General features: G+C 52.0%; 1 protein-coding gene across 5 annotated transcripts in view; it reads right to left on the reverse strand.

Moving 5' to 3' along the window:
• The window catches only part of EML2 (EMAP like 2), a 49,098-nt gene that overhangs the window by 17,276 nt on the left and 14,593 nt on the right, over positions 1 to 17,229 (reverse strand). For 4 of the 5 annotated variants that reach the window (XM_028741900.2, XM_077932396.1, XM_028741899.2 and 1 more), the window contains 8 exons: positions 11,737 to 11,765; positions 10,662 to 10,791; positions 10,347 to 10,496; positions 9,126 to 9,195; positions 8,316 to 8,426; positions 5,867 to 5,962; positions 4,973 to 5,107; positions 1,815 to 1,914 (listed from right to left, as the gene is read on the reverse strand). In XM_028741900.2, coding sequence (XP_028597733.2) covers positions 1,815 to 1,914; positions 4,973 to 5,107; positions 5,867 to 5,962; positions 8,316 to 8,426; positions 9,126 to 9,195; positions 10,347 to 10,496; positions 10,662 to 10,791; positions 11,737 to 11,765 — 821 coding nt within the window. Of the gene's footprint in view, positions 1 to 1,814; positions 1,915 to 4,972; positions 5,108 to 5,866; positions 5,963 to 8,315; positions 8,427 to 9,125; positions 9,196 to 10,346; positions 10,497 to 10,661; positions 10,792 to 11,736; positions 11,766 to 16,478; positions 17,150 to 17,229 lie in introns of those variants that run through there. The other variant, XM_028741901.2, reaches the window with a different exon arrangement.

Genomic DNA, 17,229 nt, shown 5'->3' on the forward strand with positions numbered 1-17,229 from the left:
TATTTTTACTGTTCTTAGCCGCTCTGAGCCTGGCTTCAGCTGGGGAGGGCGGGATATAAATAAAATTGTATTATTATTATTATTATTAATCTGCAAGGACGCCATAAGCCTACCCCAACCCGCTCCCCTCCAGCTGTTTTGTACTACAATTCCCATCAGCCCCCCCCCCCAGCCAGCATGGCCGTGTGGCGGCCCAGGGGCTGATGGGATATGAAGTCCACAACCTCAGGAAAGCATCTGAATAGAAAAGGGTGCCTTAGAGGCCTAAGTGCTGCCTGGAGACGCAACGGAGCCTGTATGACATAAGGAGAGTCAAGTCTGGTGTAGTGGCTGGTGTGTCAGACTAGAACCTGAGAGACCAGGGTTCGAATCCCTGCTCGGACATGAAGCTCACTGGGTGACCTTGGGAGCCAGTCACTGCCTCTCAGCCTAACCTACCTCACAGGGTTGTTGTGGAGATAAAATGGGGGGGGGGGGCGACCATGTACACCACCTTGGTGAAAAAGGGTAGAACATAAATGCAATAAATCAATAAATGCTTTTTCCATAATATTATGCTCCACTACCCAAACCTTTGCCTTTACTCCCAAACTTACGTTTCTTTTCAAAAAGTAATGGCAAGAGCAGCACTCAAGGGAGGGGAAGGAAAGAAGCCCCCCCCACCAGAGGAGTCATTCGCCTCCCCCAATGTCTCATTCCTTTCTTTCAGAAATCTATTAGGAGAGGTGGGCTCTTTTCTCCCCCTGAGCCAAATGCACTTGGCCCCTCCAGTTATTGGTTTGGTGTTTTTTTCTGGCGTCGCATCTGAGTGTTGGGAATTACCGTATTTTTCGCTCCATAAGACACACCTTTTTCCTCCTAAAATGTAAGGGGAAATGTCTTATGTGTGTCTTATGGACTGAATGCCTACAGATGGCGGCGGGATCCTGCTGCAGTCGTGAGCAGAGGATCCGTGGCTCCCCTTCCTTCCCTCTTCCATGGCTCGCTTTGAAGCAGCAAAGCGGGAGAGGAGTCGCTTACACGGGTGTAAGCCGCTCCTCTCCTCTCCCGCTTTGCTGCTTTAAAGCGAGAGAGCTCTCTTTCCCTCCCTCCACCCTGGCTCAGTTCAATTTAAAGCAGCCAAGCTGGACAGGTATCTCTTCGGTGAACCTATGCTTCTCATTCCAAGAACATTATGCAAGCGGAATATTAAAAGGTAAAGGGACCTCTGACCGTTAGGTCCAGTCGCGGACGACTCTGGGGTTGCGGCGCTCATCTCGATTTACTGGCCGAGGGAGCCGGCATTTGTCCGCAGACAGTTTTTCCGGGTCATGTGGCCAGCATGACTAAGCCACTTCTGACGAACCAGAGCAGTGCACGGAAACGCCGTTTCTCTTCCCGCTGGAGTGGTACCTATTTATCTACTTGCACTTTGACGTGCTTTTGAACTGCTAGGTTGGCAGGAGCCGGAACCAAGTAACGGGAGCTCACCCCATCGTGGGGATTCGAACCGCCGACCTTCTGATCAGCAAGTCCTAGGCTCTGTGGTTTAACCCACAGCGCCACCCGCGTCCCTTTTCAGGCGCTTAATAAAATGCTAACACGGTTATGTGACTGGTCGGTACGAGATAGGGAACGAACCATGAGTGAGAAAAGGCGAGTGAGGGATTCAGTAAGAGTAATATAATTATTTGTCCCTGCAGCAACTCACAAATTCTCCCAAAAAAGAATTTCAAGAGCACCCAGCTAGACTGATTCAGCCCAACCAGACAGAGCTGCTGTTTAGGAGCACCTCAACGCAATCCCATCTCTCCTCGCCCCATTCCCAAACTGACCTTTTCCCCAAATGTAGAGGTTTCCCCCAGAATCTCCGGTCACAGTGTCCCCGTTCTCTGTGAAAGCCACACACAGGACATATTTGGGCTTCTCGTGTTTCTGCAGAAGGAAAACAGGTGAGCCTCAAAAACAGGGAGGAGAGGGGGCGGGAAACCCACCCCAAATCCAACTTGGAGCTCCCACTTCACCCCACTTCTAAGGAGAGGTGGCCAGCAAGACAACAGCACCTTTCCCGCCCCAGTCTGGCCACAGTGATCCATGCAACGGTCACCTCCAGGCTTGACTACTGTAATTCGCTCTACGCGGGGCTGCCCTTGAAGCTGACCCAGAAACTCCAGCGGGTGCAGAATGCTGCAGCGAGGCTCCTCACGGGGTCTCTGCCATGGGAGCATATTCACCCAGTGCTTTTTCAGCTGCACTGGCTCCCGGTGGAGTACAGGGTCAGATTTAAGGTGCTGCTTTTGACCTTTAAAGCCCTTCACAGCCTAGGACCCTCGTACCTACAGGACCGCCTCTCCCGGTATGCCCCACGGAGGACCTTAAGGTCCATAAATAGCAACACCCTAGAGGTCCCAGGCCCTAAGGAAGTTAGATTAGCCTCAACCAGAGCCAGGGCCTTTTCAGTGATGGCTCCAGCCTGGTGGAACGCTCTGCCTCATGAGACCAGAGCCCTGCAGGATCTTATTTCTTTCCACAGGGCCTGTAAGACAGAGTTGTTCCACCTGGCCTTCGGCTTGGAATCAATTTGATTCCCTCCCCCTCTTTCCTTTTTCCTCCTGTGATGGAACTCCTATTTGGAGACTTCCCTGGCTTTTTTCCAGCCCGCTTAGGACCAGTTTGGATAGTTAGCCTTGGTGAAGACTTGGCGTTTTCATCCCCCAAAAAAGTTTTTGATTTGAGTTTCCATTGAAACGAGGCTGTATTTTAATGTTTTAATGTTGTATTTTAATCTTGTTTTTAAGTTGCATTTTGATCAATTTGTTTTTATATCGGGTGCTAGCCGCCCTGAGCCCAGTCTTGGCTGGGGAGGGCGGGGTATAAATAAAATTTATTATTATTATTGAAACCTGGGCATGAAAGCTCACTGCGAAAGAAAGGGTTAAGAGTCAACCCCTTTAGCAAACAGATCCGAACTGGTTCTCCAGGACCGTGTGCACACACAGAGCAGTTGGTTCAACTGGTTTGGCTGGGTGGGGTTGGGAAAGTGTCCCCCCCCCCCCCCGTCCCAAAGAGCAAATGAAGCATAAACCCCCATCTTGTCTGCAATTCGAGAGCTAGTGACTTGCTATGGACTGGGACCTGGGAGGGAAGAGGTTTCAAATCCCTGCTTGGCCCTGAAGCTCAGAGGGTGATTTTGGGGTCCGGCCACTCCCTCTCAGCCTAACCTGCCTCGCAAGGTTGTTGTGGGGATTAAATGAGGAGGAATGGAACCATGAACGTCACCGCTCCTTGGGAGGAAAAGGCAGGGTAGACATGTAATGAAGAGGACAAAGCAAATCAGCAATGGTGGCTGGGTCCAATTGGGTCATATGTTGGTTGGTTGGCATACGTTTGTCTCGAGAGGCAATGGAGTGCACCTCCAGGGGTGAAGCCAAACCGTAGCGTTAGCAGCGCCCAAATTACCTTAGGGGGCGCAAGCCTGAGCAGCGCATATGGAGGTCCTGGGCTGCCCAGACAACAAGACCCCCTCTTGGCCTCGCAGTTACAGTGGTGCCTCGCAAGACGAAAAGAATCTGTTCCGCGATTCTCTTCGTCTTGCAGTTTTTTCGTCTTGCGAAGCAAGCCCATTAGTGGCTAAGAGGATTAGCGCTTTTAGCGGCTTAGCGGATCAGCTGTTAAGCGGCTTAGCGGATCAGCTGATAAGCGGCTTAGCCGATCAGCTGATAAGCGGCTTAGCGGATCAGCGGCTTAGCGGCTTGGGGAAAGGGGGGGGGAACCCTGCAGGAACTCGCAAGACATTTTCGTCTTGCGAAGCAAGCCCATAGGAAATTCGTTTTGCGAAGCACCTCCAAAACGGAAAACCCTTTCGTCTAGCGGGTTTTCCGTCTTGCGAGGCATTCGTCTTGCGGGGCAGCACTGTAGTTATCACTGAAGCAATGCAGTGGTACCTTGGTTCTCAAACGCTGAAAACCTGGAAGTAAGTGTTCCAGTTTTCGAACGTTTTTCGGAAGCCGAACATCTGATGCGGCTGTTGGCTACTGTTTCCGGGGCGCCTGCGCCAATCAGAAGCTGCGCCTTGGGTTTCAAACGTTTCAGAAGTCAAACGGAGTTCCGGAATGGATTAGGTTTGGCGCTTTTGTTTTTGCTATTTATTTTGCATTTTCGTTTTTGAGGCTTTTTCAGTTAATTCGTTTTTGTGACTGTGTGGAACCCAGTTCAGCTATTGATTGATTGTGTGACTGTAGAAATGGATAAAAGCCTCCCGTCTAAACAATGACTGTCATCAGTGCAGGTAAGGAAAAAAAATAATTTTAATTTTTATCATCTACAATACTGTCTTATTTATTTTATAGTACAGTACAAGTACATTGATTATTGCTTTCATTGTATGGATCAATGGTCTCGTTAGATAGTAAAATTCATGTTAAATTGCTGTTTTAGGGGTTGTTTTTAAAAGTCCAGATTAGTCCGTTTTGCATAACTTTCTATGGGAAAGCACGCCTTGGTTTTGGAACGCTTTAGTTTTGGAATGGACTTCCGGAACGGATTAAGTTTGAGAACCAAGGAACCACTGTATTACTGAAGCAATACGTGTGACGTGCATTTTTCAAATTTTTAGAATGCTCTGTAAAACCTGTATTTTAACGGGTGTCGTTTCGCAGAGTCGCACAAGGCTTCTCCCTGGTTTTACCCCGTCTGGAGAAAGGAGGCTGACTAAGAAAACAAGGGGAAAAGCCCCCTTGACCCCACATGGCCATGCAAAGTGGAAGAGAGGGGAACCGGTCCCTGTACTTCTCAGGATACAGTTTGTAACCCACCTAACAGAAGAGGGGTCCGGGCAAGATTTCTGTGCAGAATCCACCAGGAAGCTCTTGTGTGGAAGCCTGTTGATGTGACCAGGAGCTGGACTGAGGGGGAAAGCCCGCCAACCACCCCAATCCTGGCCTACCCACAATCCTCTGCAGCTTCTCCCTCTCCCTTCCGATCCTGCTCTCACCTCGAAAATGCCCTGCCTCTTGCTGAGGCTGCCTGCCTCCAGCGTCCAGAAGTGGATGTGAGATTTCCCGCAGGTAATGAGAAGTGTCGGCTCCGTAGGGTGGAAAGTTGCGGCCAGCACAGACTCATTGGAGCACTGCGGAGCAGGAAGGAGAGAGGGTCAATACAGTGATGTAACAGGATGCAGGGGCCAGAGGCTGCGGCCATGAGAGTCTGTGGCAGCCTGTGCACAACCTGGTGTCCTTCACAATTCTAGTTCATAATGTATAAACACCACTTCCAACTCCTCAAAAGATTCTATCAACGGAGTCTCTGAAAATTTTTACACATCACTTGGGAAGACAGGCGAACTAATACCAGTGTACTGGAAGAAGCAAAGATCACCAGTGTTGAAGCGACGATTCTTCAACATCAACTTCGTTGGACTGGTCATTTTTTGTGCGGATGCCTGATGATCGTCTTCCAAAGCAACTACTCTATTCCAAACTTAAAAACGGGGCGCGTAATGCTGGTGGTCAACAAAAGAGGTTTAAAGACTCTCTCAAGGGAAATCTAAAAAAATGTAGTATAAATAACAATTGGGAAACACTGGCCTTTGAGCGCTCCCAAAGGTGTCCTGGGCTTTGAAGACACTCGAACTCAGGACGCAAGGGAGAAACGTGCTAAGAGGAAGGCACGCTTGGCAAATCCACACCGTGATCAACTCTCCGCCCGGAAACCAATGTCCCCACTGTGGAAGGACGTGTGGATCCAGAATTGGCCTCCACAGTCACTTACGGACTCATTGTTAAGGCTGTGTTTATGGAAGACAACCTTAGTCGGCTACAAGGGATCGCCAAAGAAGAAGAGGAAGGCTGGATTTTGGCCAGAGGAACAGGGCAGAACACAAAGTTACCTTCACGTCTGCCAACTTCTGCTCCTTTTGCCAGTCCCACACGGAGAGTACATGGTCATTGGAGTCATCGACAGCACATAAGAGTCCTCCGCCATTCTGGTGAGAGAAAAGAGACATGGAAAATAAATAAATAAATAAATAAATAAATTATTATTTATACCCCGCCCATCTGGCTGGGTCCCCCCAGCCACTCTAGGCGGCTTCCAACAAAACACTAAAATACAATAACCTATTAAACATTAAAAGCTTCCCTCAACAGGGCTGCCTTCAGATGTCTTCTAAAAGTCTGGTAGTTATTTATCTCTTTGACATCTGGTGGGAGGGTGTTCCACAGGGCGGGCGCCCTCTGCCTGGTTCCCTCTAACCTCACTTCTCGCAATGAGGGAACCGCCAGAAGGCCCTCGGCGCTGGACCTCAGTGTCTGGGCTGAATGATGGGGGTGGAGACGCTCCTTCAGGTATACTGGGCCGAGGCCGTTTAGGGCTTTAAAGATCAGCACCAACACTTTGAATTGTGCTCGGTAATGTACTGGGAGCCAGTGTACTGGGATAGAGGCAGCACCCCTCACAACTGCCATTCAATGCTTTGGATTCACCATGGCAAGCCATTTCTAGCAGCAAAACCTAATTAGAAATTTCATATTTTTTTATAAAGATATTTATTAAAATTTTCAAAATGTTACAAAATGAAAAAAGAAAAAAACAAAATAAAAATAGTTAAAAAACAATTCCATCTTTCATCACTTATCTTTCATTTGCTTGTTTCCCAGACCTCCTCACACCTCCCTTTTTGTATTCCAATTCAATTTGTTAGTTCAGCAAATCCTTTCCCTCTTTGTTTATCCTAGTCTTTAATCTTAAAATATTGTAACATTAAATTTTTACCTGTTAATAATCCATTTTTTTCATATTCCTTATAGCGTTATAGCTAGAAACCACTTAACCTTTTATCCAACATCATTCTAACATTCATTAATTTTACAATATTTCTGTAGATAGTCTTTAAATTTCTTCCATTAGAAGAATTAGAAATTTCATGCCTGCTCCCTCTTCAAAAAACAGACCAACCAGTGCTCTGTGAAGAAGCATGAACAAGCTCTGTAAAACTAAGGTTTAGGCGGTCTTGATAGCAGAACTGACATCCCCCCGACTACAGAATTTGGGACTGGGAAGGGGAGGGTGTGCCTTCTCAGAATATGAAGGCAGGTGGGTGGAGGCTGGGGCTCCTTGAACTTGCAAACTCCTCTTCCTTCCACACACACAGACCCCCCCACAAAACACAACCTCACTAGCGGTCAACGGGCCGGGCCGTAGCTTAAGGCTAGAGCATCTGCCTTGCAAACAGATTCAATCCTAGTTGGGAGACGTTCCTGCCTGGAATCCTGGATACCTGCTGCCAGTCAGTGTAGGTAATTCTGAGCCTGATGCACCAATGGTCTGAGTAGGTTCCAATTGCTTTCTGTAGGGTCAGACAACATCAGGGGCCTTTTCTGTTGTGGCTCCCTGTTTGTGGAACTGCTCTCCCCAGGGAAGCCTTTGTTACATATCTTTAAAGGTAAAGGGACCCCTGACCATTAGGTCCAGTCGTGGCCGACTCTGGGGTTGCGGCGCTCATCTCACTTTCTTGGCTGAGGGAGCAGGCGTACAGCTTCTGGGTCATGTGGCCAGCATGACTAAGCCACTTCTGGCAAACCAGAGCAGCGCACGGAAACAGCGTTTACCTTCCCGCTGGAGTGGTACCTATTTATCTACTTGCACTCTGACGTGCTTTCAAACTGCTAGGTGGACAGGAGCTGGGACCGAGCAACAGGAGCTCACCCCGTCACGGGGATTCGAACCACCGACCTTCTGATCGGCAAGTCCTAGGCTCTGTGGTTTAACCCACAGCGCCACCCACGTCCCTTTACATATCTTTAGGCGCCAGGCAAAACTGTTCCTCTTCTCCCAGGCCTTTGGCTGATTAATCTACGGCCTTTTAAATGTGTCTGTGGGAGGGGATGTTATTGGTTTGTTTTTCTTTTTCCTACGTATTTTGTGTTCTTGTTTTGTATTTTTATGTTGTGAGCCGCCCTGGGATCTCTGGAGGAAGGGCAGAATACAAATTTAACACATTGCTGGCCTCTGTCTGTCTCAGGAGACAATAGAGGATTTCGGTTTCAGGGATGAAGTCAAACCACGGGAGAGTTTCAGCGCCTGCTGTGGCTGTAGAGACCGATACAAGAGAGACATGTTTTGTTGCAGCTGGGGCAGAGGAAGGCGTCCTGTTGTTCTACTGCAGATGCACTGTGGCGTTTTTCTTTCTAAACTCCTCCCCTTATTTATTTATTATTATTATTAATACCATCATCATCATTATCTACCTAACCCAAGCTTGTGGGATTGAACAGTGGGCTCTGGGTACCCCCTATTTGGCGGAAGGAAGGAAGGAAGGGAAGGGAAGCATCACTCACAGACTTTGAGAATCCCACGCAGCTCACGGCTCGGTCGAAGGGCCCAGGGCCCAGGACGTGGAGCGTATTCAGACTCACAGAGTCCCAGACCCGAACGTGGGGAGGCAGAGGCTGCCGGAAGGAAGAATACCGGTTCAGGATGCACAAAAGGAAGCAACTCTTCACACAACACAGAAACAACTTGTGGAACCTGGGGGCTCTGGAAAAGGCACTGGCCACAAGGTTTGTTTTAAAAGCAGAACAGAGGAAGGCAGGGCTGGAGTCGGCTATTAGCTGCAACAGAAGATTGGTGCAACCACATTTAGGCGTTGCAGACACTTCTGGCTACAAGATACAGTGGTACCTCGGGTTACATACGCTTCAGGTTACATACGCTTCAGGTTACACACTCCACTAAGCCCGAAATAGTGCTTCAGGATAAGTACAGAAATTGTGCTCTGGCAGCAGGAGGCCCCATTAGCTAAAGTGGTGCTTCAGGTTAAGAACAGTTTCAGGTTAAGAACGGACCTCTGGAACGTATTATGTACTTAACCCGAGGTACCACTGTACTGGGGAGAAACAGCAGCAGCAGCAGACCAGGATCTCCCTGCCTTGGCTGGGACGGGGAAGGGGTGCTAAAGTAAAGAGACATAAAGGGCAGCTCTTAAGTACACAAATGTTCAGCTGCCCCATTATTTCAGAAGCGGGGGGGGGGGGTTCCCCGTTGGCTTTAAATGTATGCAATCTGTCCCCGTTTCTCCTTTCCTCCTCTCTCTTCCCGCCACCTCCCAATCTCTGGCACCTCCGCCTCTATAGCCAGCCGCCCCTCACCTTGCCATCTTTCGAAGTCCCGGCCACCTGCCCAGTTGCTATGGTGACCATGTCAGGATGCACAGACAGGCTGAGTGAGACAGGAAAGGACAGAAGTCACACACTCGTACGCAGAGAGAGCACCGGGTGCTCCGAAAGGCCACCCACCCACCCACCGGAGCGTAGGAAGGGGGGCGGTGGGGTCGGACTGCCCTGGGTGCCCTCATTGAGGGGGGTGACATTCATCACACTGCCCACCCATGACTCCCAAGCCTATCCCGAGCCGTCGGGGTAAGGTGGGGGGAGCTGTGCCGCTGTGCCGACGGCCTTCCCCCCTTCCCCCTTCGTTTTGACAGCCTGTGGGAGGATTGGGAGTCACGGGCAGGAGGTGCGATGAATGTCCGCCATGGGCACCTGCGGGTGGCTCACTCTTGCCCCCGGCTGCAGGGCGCGTGTTGCTCCAGGCACCCGGGTGTCTATCCCACGCCTGGGAGGGCACCCTCCACACCCCGCCCCCCTTGGGAGCCTGCCCGCCCTGGGCAGCATGGGCATATTCTCTGCCACTGCCACCCATTCCTTGCAATGACTCCTATTTTTACAAGTGGCACCGCCTGCAAACTGGCAATAATAATAATAATAATTTTTATTATTTATACCCCGCCTTCCCCAGCCAAGGTTGGGCTCAGGGCGGCTAACCAGCAATAATGAAAACAAGTTGAATGAATACAACTTAAAAACAAGATTAAAATACAACATTGAAACATTAAAATGCAGCCTCATCACAGGAGGAGAAAGGAAAAAAGAAAAAAGAAAGAGGGGGAGGGGATCAAATTGGCTCCAAGCCAAACGCCAGGTGGAACAACTCTGTCTTACAGGCCCCACAGAAAGAAATCAGATCCTGCAGGGCCCTGGTCTCATGAGGCAGAGCGTTCCACCAGGCCGGGGCCAGTGTTGAAAAGGCCCTGGCTCTGGTTGAAGCTAATCTAACTTCCTTAGGGCCCGGGACCTCGAGGGTGTTGCAGTTTATGGACCTTGATGCTCTCCGTGGGGCAAACCGGGAGAGGCGGTCCCGTAGCTACAAGGGTCCTAGGCCGTGAAGGGCTTTAAAGGTCAAAACCAGCACCTAGAACCTGACCCTGTACTCCTCCGGGAGCCAGTGCATCTTGCCCCCCCCAGCTCCTCTGCCGTTCCAGCTGGAGAGGAAAGAAACCGCGCAGGAACCACCTCACCACCCCCGCTCACCACTTGATGTCATCATTGTGGCCCAGGTAGTGGCGTTGGCGCTGCTCCTCCACGTTGTAGAGGACAGCCACAGCAGCCACGAAATACACGATCTCCCCCGTGGGCAGCAGGAAAAGGTTGGCGCGACAGTCGCGGCCCCGATACCCATAGCTGGAGCGGATGCCGGCGGGTCAAGGGCAAGAATAGAGAATGGGCTTTGCGGTCCTAGCCACCAGCTCTGGGAGCCAAGGAAGGGAAGATCCAGAAATCGCTTCAAGCACCCCCACTCCCTTTTCTCCTCTCCCGCCCCTAGGGAGACTGTTTTGAGTAGGATACACCCAGTCCAGCTTCAGCTTCTTATGGGGCAGGTCCAGCTTGGCATCGAGGCTGTAGGTGGCGACAACGGCATCGGGGACAAACATGGGGATGGGCCGCCCCCGCAGGAACATCTTCACGTAACCATCCTCTGCGTATGGATCGCCGGGAGAGAGAAAGCGTCACGATCACCCATCACCCGTAACCGCGCTTGCGCCAGCTGCCCAGAGGGATCGGGGCTGCCTCTACACAAGAGAGCACCTTGATTTCCCCGAAAACCAGACGCTCTCCTCCGTCTCTCACCTCACCCGCCCGGAAGCAAAACTTGTAGAAAGCTACCGTATTTTTCGCTCTATAGGACGCACTTTTTCCCCTCCAAAAATGAAGGGAAAATGTGTGTGCGTCCTATGGGGCAAATGCAGGCTTTCGCTGAAGCCTGGAGAGTGAGAGGGGTCGGTGCGCACCGACCCCTCTCCCTCTCCAGGCTTCAGGCAGCTATCCGCAAGCCTTCTGAGCGCAGCGGGTGTTCCCGCCGGGCTCCAAAGGCTTGCGGATAGCAGCCTGAAGCCCAGGGAGTGCAGCACTGTGCTCCCCGGGCTTCAGGCAGCTATTTGCAAGCCTTTGGGCTCCGAAGGCTTGCGGATAGCAGCCTGTTCTGGGGGCTGGGGTCGGGGGAAGCTCAGGCTGGGGGGGGAAAATAAAACAAATTCTTTATTCCCCCCCCTAAAAACTAGGTGCGCCCTATGGTCCGGTGCGCCCTATGGAGCGAAAAATACGGTAATCACTTGGGGCGAGCAAGACCCTCCCTCCTGGCGACCACGAAGGGACAATTTGCAGAAGGCAAGCTTATTAGACGAGTTTCCCTCTTTGACCGGTCTACTCCCCCCGCTATTCTAAGAACTCTTGCTGTGTTAAAAGGGCACACACACCCCGTCTCTCAAGACTTTTGTACAACCTGAAGCATGCAGGCGCACACCATTCAGATACTCCGCGTGACCTCCAGGCCTCTAAGGCCATGCCCAGCTCCCAGCCTCGGACTGGATTCCTGGGTGTTTCCCCCCACCACAAACTGCAAAGTGTGGCAGCATCTACTCACCAGCGCTGAAGGTAGATTCTTTAGGTTTGCTGCGAAGGAAAGAGAGGAGACAGTTAGGATGAAAGGGGAAGACTGCGGTGGGGGAGGAAAGGAAGGCGAATCTCTGCTGCAACAATCCGACTACAGAGTTATTCTCCCTCCCTCATCTTCAGCCTCCCGTTGGCAGCAAACAGCTTTCAGCTGACCCTCACATCTCTTCCTGCCTTTCTGCCAAAATACACCCGCTGCTATCCTTGGATTCTGCGTGTGGTTCGCTCTTGCACCTCCCCTCTGCCGGGCTTGTACTCCCCTCGCGGCGGCGACTGCACCCACATCAAACAAATCCTCGCATCCCGGCAGGCAGAATGTTGCTGCTCATTCCGTGACGTCAAAGCAGATCAGTCTATAGCAGGAGAGGCACCACCGGAGGGGAAGCCAGCTTGCAGCCCGATAGAGACGTTTGCTTCAGCAGGACAAGCCACGCCAAGCATTGCCAGTGCATCAGAGAAGAAGAACAGGCCTCTGCAGTCGTGCTGCTCGTGGGCTTGTGAGGGAGCGAGGGAGTTTGCAAAAGCGCATTATCTGCCAAGCAAATGTCCAGACTCCAAAACTGCATGTGGCAAAGTTTTATAGGCTGAACCGTATTCTCTGAAGACTCTTAATAGCTCTGGACATTTAAAAAGGTAAAGGGACCCCTGACCATTAGGTCCAGTCGTGGCCAACTCTGGGGTTGCGGTGCTCATCTCGCTTTATTGGTACAGCTTCTGGGTCATGTGGCCAGCATGACTAAGCCGCTTCTGGCGAACTAGAGCAGCGCTCGGAAACACCGTTTACCTTCCCGACAGAGTAGTACCTATTTGTCTACTTGCACTTTGACGTTCTTTCAAACTGCTAGGTTGGCAGGAGCAGGGACCGAGCAACGGGAGCTCACCCCGTCGCGGGGATTCGAACCGCCGACCTTCTGATCAGCAAGTCCTAGGCTCTGTGGTTTAACCCACAGCGCCACCTGCGTCCATTTAGTCCAGTACAATTCTTAAAGATGTTGCACTGCCAGCTATCGGAATGCTCTCAGCCTTCAGGATAAGGTAGTATGCAAGACGCCAGATGGGGGAACGGAGAAGAACGTAAGAAGAGCCCAGCGGATCAGGCCAAAGGGAGCCCATGCAGTCCAGCATCGTGATCTCACAGGGCCCAACCAGGGGCCTGTGGGAAACCCGCAAGAAAGATCTGAGCCCAAGAGCCCTCTCCCCTCTTGTGGTTTCCAGCAACTGGGACTCAGAAGCGTTTGATGCTTCCAATGCAAGAAATGCGAGTAAGAATGCAGAGAGCAGAACTATCTTGCTAAATCAGTCCTAAAGGTCCGTTGAAGTCAGACTGCCCCCCTCCAGCAAAGGGGCAGATGGATGCCTCCGTGCAGAGCGCAGTGTGGAGACCAGTGGGGTCACCTCAAGATATGGGGGTAGCTCAGTTGGTTAGAGCGTGGTGCTGATAACGCCAAGGTTGCAGGTTCGATTCCCAAACAGGGCAGCTGCATATTCCTGCATTGCAGGGGGTTGGACTGGACCTTTAAAGCCCTAAACGGCCTCGGCCCAGTATACCCGAAAGAGTGTCTCCACCCCCATCGTTCTGCCCAGATACTGAGGTCCAGCTCCGAGGGCCTTCTGGCAGTTACCTCGCTGTGAGAAGCCAAGCTACAGGGAACCAGGCAGAGGGCCTTCTTGGTGGTGGCGCCCGCCCTGTGGAACGCCCTCCCACTAGATGTCAAAGAGATAAACAACTACCTGACATTCAGAAGACATCTGAAGGGAAGTTTTTAATGTGTGACATTTTAGTGTGATATTTGTTGGAAGTCGCCCAGAGTGGCTGGGGAAACCCAGCCAGATGGGTGGGGTACAAATAAATTATTATTTTTTATTATTATTATTATTATTATTATTATTATTATTATTATTATTATTATTATCCCAGGGGTCCCTTCCAACTCTACAATCCACCTCTCTTTCTTTCCAAGCCTTTTTTGTGTGTGCTCATAACTCCCACCAGTAAAACCTCTGCAAACTCCATACTAGCCAGTTGATTAAAGGTAAAGGGACCCCTGACCATTAGGTCCAGTCATGACCGACTCTAGGGTTGCGGCGCTCATCTCGCTTTATTGCCAAGGGAGGCGGTGTACAGCTTCCGGGTCATGTGGCCAGCATGACTAAGCCGCTTCTGGAGAAACCAGAGCAGCGCACAGAAACACCATTTACCTTCCCGCCGGAGCGGGACCTATTTATCTACTTGCACTTTGACGTGCTTTCGAACTGCTAGGTTGGCAGGAGCAGGGACCGAGCAACGGGAGCTCAGCCCGTCGCGGGGATTCGAACCGCCGACCTTCTGGTCAGCAAGTCCTAGGCTTTGTGGTTTAACCCACAGCGCCACCCGCGTCCCTCTAGCCAGTTGATTAGCATCAGTTTAACTTGCTCCCGCCTTCTAGTTTTCCGACCAACGAGTGCCAGGTTCGTTCTCAGCATCTCTGCAGAAGAGGCTGCCCTGGGGACCCCGGAACGCACTTTATCCCCGCTTGATTTTGTTCCGAGAAACATTTAAACCACCAGCCTCTTCCCCACCACTCAGCGACCAAGGGGTTAAGTAGTTTCCTTTCTCTCTCTCTTTTGGAGAAGGGCGGGGCGACCTCCCTGCCAGCCTTCCAAGGCTCTTTTATCTCCCTCCATGTAGAGTAACAGTTGGCAGGGCGTTCCCCACCCTTTTCCATGCCCTGCCCAGGGGATTCTGCTGCCACCGCCTCCTCCCTGTTTGTTCTCTCTCTGTCTCTCTCTCTCTGGGGGGATCCTGCTAGGATCTTGCATCAGCCTAGGCAATGGGCCTCCTCTCCCACTCCCTCCCTCCAGAGCACCACTGCAAGGCCCCCTGTCTGCACCAAGGAACAGGCTGTAGGACCCCCCAGGATGGATTCCTGTGCCTCCCTTGGGCTGTGCATCTGGCACGGGAAGGCTCTAGTTTCCTGAGGCCGTGGGGCAAGGAGGGTTGGGGGCAGGAGAGCCTCAGATTCAGCCCCCCTCCCCTTGGGCACAAAGCCAGGAAACAGAACAGGTGGCCTTAGGCAAGTTTGAGGCAGAAAAATGGGGCTGCAGGTGAAATAATAGCCCTGTATCATCCTAAAAAGCAGAGACATCACCTTGCCAACAAAGGTCCGTATAGTTCAAGCTCTGGTTTCCCCAGTAGTAATGTATGGAAGTGAGAGCTGGACCATCAAGAAGGCTGATCGCCGAAGAATGGATGCTTTTGAATTCTGGTGCTGGAGGAGACTCTTGAGAGTCCCATGGACTGCAAGAAGATCAAACCTCTCCATTCTGAAGGAAATCAGCCCTGAGTGCTTACGGGAAGGACAGATCCTGAAGCTGAGGCTCCAAGACTTTGGCCACCTCAGGAGAAGAGAGGACTCCCTGGAAAAGACCCTGAGGTTGGGACAGATGGAGGGCACAAGGAGAAGGAGATGACAGAGGACGAGATGGTTGGACAGTGTTCTCCAAGCTACCAGCATGAGTTTGACCAAAGTGCGGGAGGCAGTGGAAGACAGGAGGGCCTGGCGTGCTCTGGTCCAGGGGGTCACGAAGAGGCGGACACGACCAAACGACTAAACAACAACAACAACATCCAATTGGCTTGGAGCATCCCACCCTCTGCTTCAGGGGTCAGCAAACTTTTTCAGCAGGGGGCCAGTCCACTGTCCCTCAGGCCTTGTGGGGGCCGGATTATATTTTGGAGGGGGGGAAATGAACAAATTCCTGTGCCCCACAAATAACTCAGAGATGCATTTTAAATAAAAGCACACATTCTACTCATGTAAAAACACACTGATTCCGGGCCGGATTTAGAAGGCAATTGGGCCGGATCTGACCCCCGGGCCTTAGTTTGCCTACCCTTGCTCTGCTGCCTCCAGGACTGGGCCAAACCATTTTGCTATGGCGGGGGGGGGAGGGGTGCAGAAAACCCAAAAGGTATTTTTAATATAGTACTTTTGAAACCAGCTGGTCGCCTGCCACTCAGTGGCACCTAAAGCCACCGCCCCACAGCAGAACCAGTCGGGATGCCAACAGCCCCCCCCCCAGCTTACAGCCCCCCCCCCAGCTTATGGCAGTGCAATATTACCACTGTTGCCCCTTTTTGTGGGATCCCTAAGCCCTGCACCAATAAGGGCCCCCCACCCTATACCCAATTCATTTCTGGAACCCTAAGTTCCTGCAGGGCTGGCCTCATCTCCCAGAAATGGCATACAACTAGCTCCCCATTATTTGATCCCTGCATCAAAGGGGGTTGGGCTGGATGACCCTTGAGGGTCCCTTCAACTCCACAATTCTGCTGTTTCATGATTCCTCGCGTGGAAGGCCCAGCCAAGCCCAGCAAACCAAGTCACCTGTCTTAAGGAACAATTCTGCACTCTGGGTAACTCCCTTCCGTGCCCCCCCCCCAACTTCAACATAGAGAAACTCCTATCCCAACTTAGCAACCGTATCCGAGGTGCCCCACCCGGAAAGAAGACGGCAAAGCAGATCATCCATTGCTCTCCCCCCCCCCCGTTTAAAACAAAAAGGCCTAAAGAGTAGGATGCAATTCCTTGAGATGGGCGGTCAGCGCTCAATGCACTCTGCACGTGCTCAGAGGCACTCTTCTTCTGTATGATCCACCTGGCGTCGAAAATAGGGGCTGGAGAAGAAATAAGGCCCAAAACGGCCCCTCCATCAGCGCCAACGCCGCCTTACCTGGGGCTGAGGCTGCCTGCCGCCTTCTTCATGGCGGATGCCCTGGCTTTGCTCTTAGGCTGGGGGAAAGGGGCTCCTGCTCTTTATATTTGATATTCCGGAGGCGGAGAGGGAGGCTTCTTCCGAGCAGCGAAGGGGAGGATTCCTGCCCGGGCTGCCTGGAACTGCAAGGCAACGAACTGCAAGGCGCGTCCCGGGGGATGCGGCGGAGCAATGGGGCCCGGGCGGGAAACTTTCCAACTTTCCCCTCCTTCCTGGCTTTCACTTTCCCTCCCCCGGGCCGGGGCCTTTCTTTAACCCTCTACGTGCTGGTGACCGGCGCTGGAGGAGGCGGCGGGGAGAAGGGCCGCGCTGTTTCAGACGCCTGGGAAAAAACCGGACGTTTTTCCCACGGAGCGCAAGCGAGAAGCAGCCGCCGTTTCGCCCCGGCTCAACTAGCGGGCCGAGAGCCGTTCCGCTCCGAGGGATGGCTTAAGATGCGTGATGGCCGTGCACGTGTGAATCCTGCTGTGCGCGTGTAGACGCGCTGGTAGGGCACCTGTGGCTTTAAGAGTGACAGGGAGGGGAGGAAACTCCCCACCCGGTATGGCAGGAACGGAGAAAAGTTGCGGCGCGCCTCAAGAAGGAGATATCCGGTTTTGGGGAGGGAAGCATCGCTTCCTCCCTGCTCGCGCTTTGAAATCCGATCTCGCAACTCTCCGCCTTTCGGCTGGCGCGTTTTGCTTCCGGTTTACGCTCCCGAGGGTGGTTT

This window comes from Podarcis muralis, chromosome 7, assembly GCF_964188315.1.
Source record: "Podarcis muralis chromosome 7, rPodMur119.hap1.1, whole genome shotgun sequence".
Taxonomy (NCBI): domain Eukaryota; kingdom Metazoa; phylum Chordata; class Lepidosauria; order Squamata; family Lacertidae; genus Podarcis; species Podarcis muralis.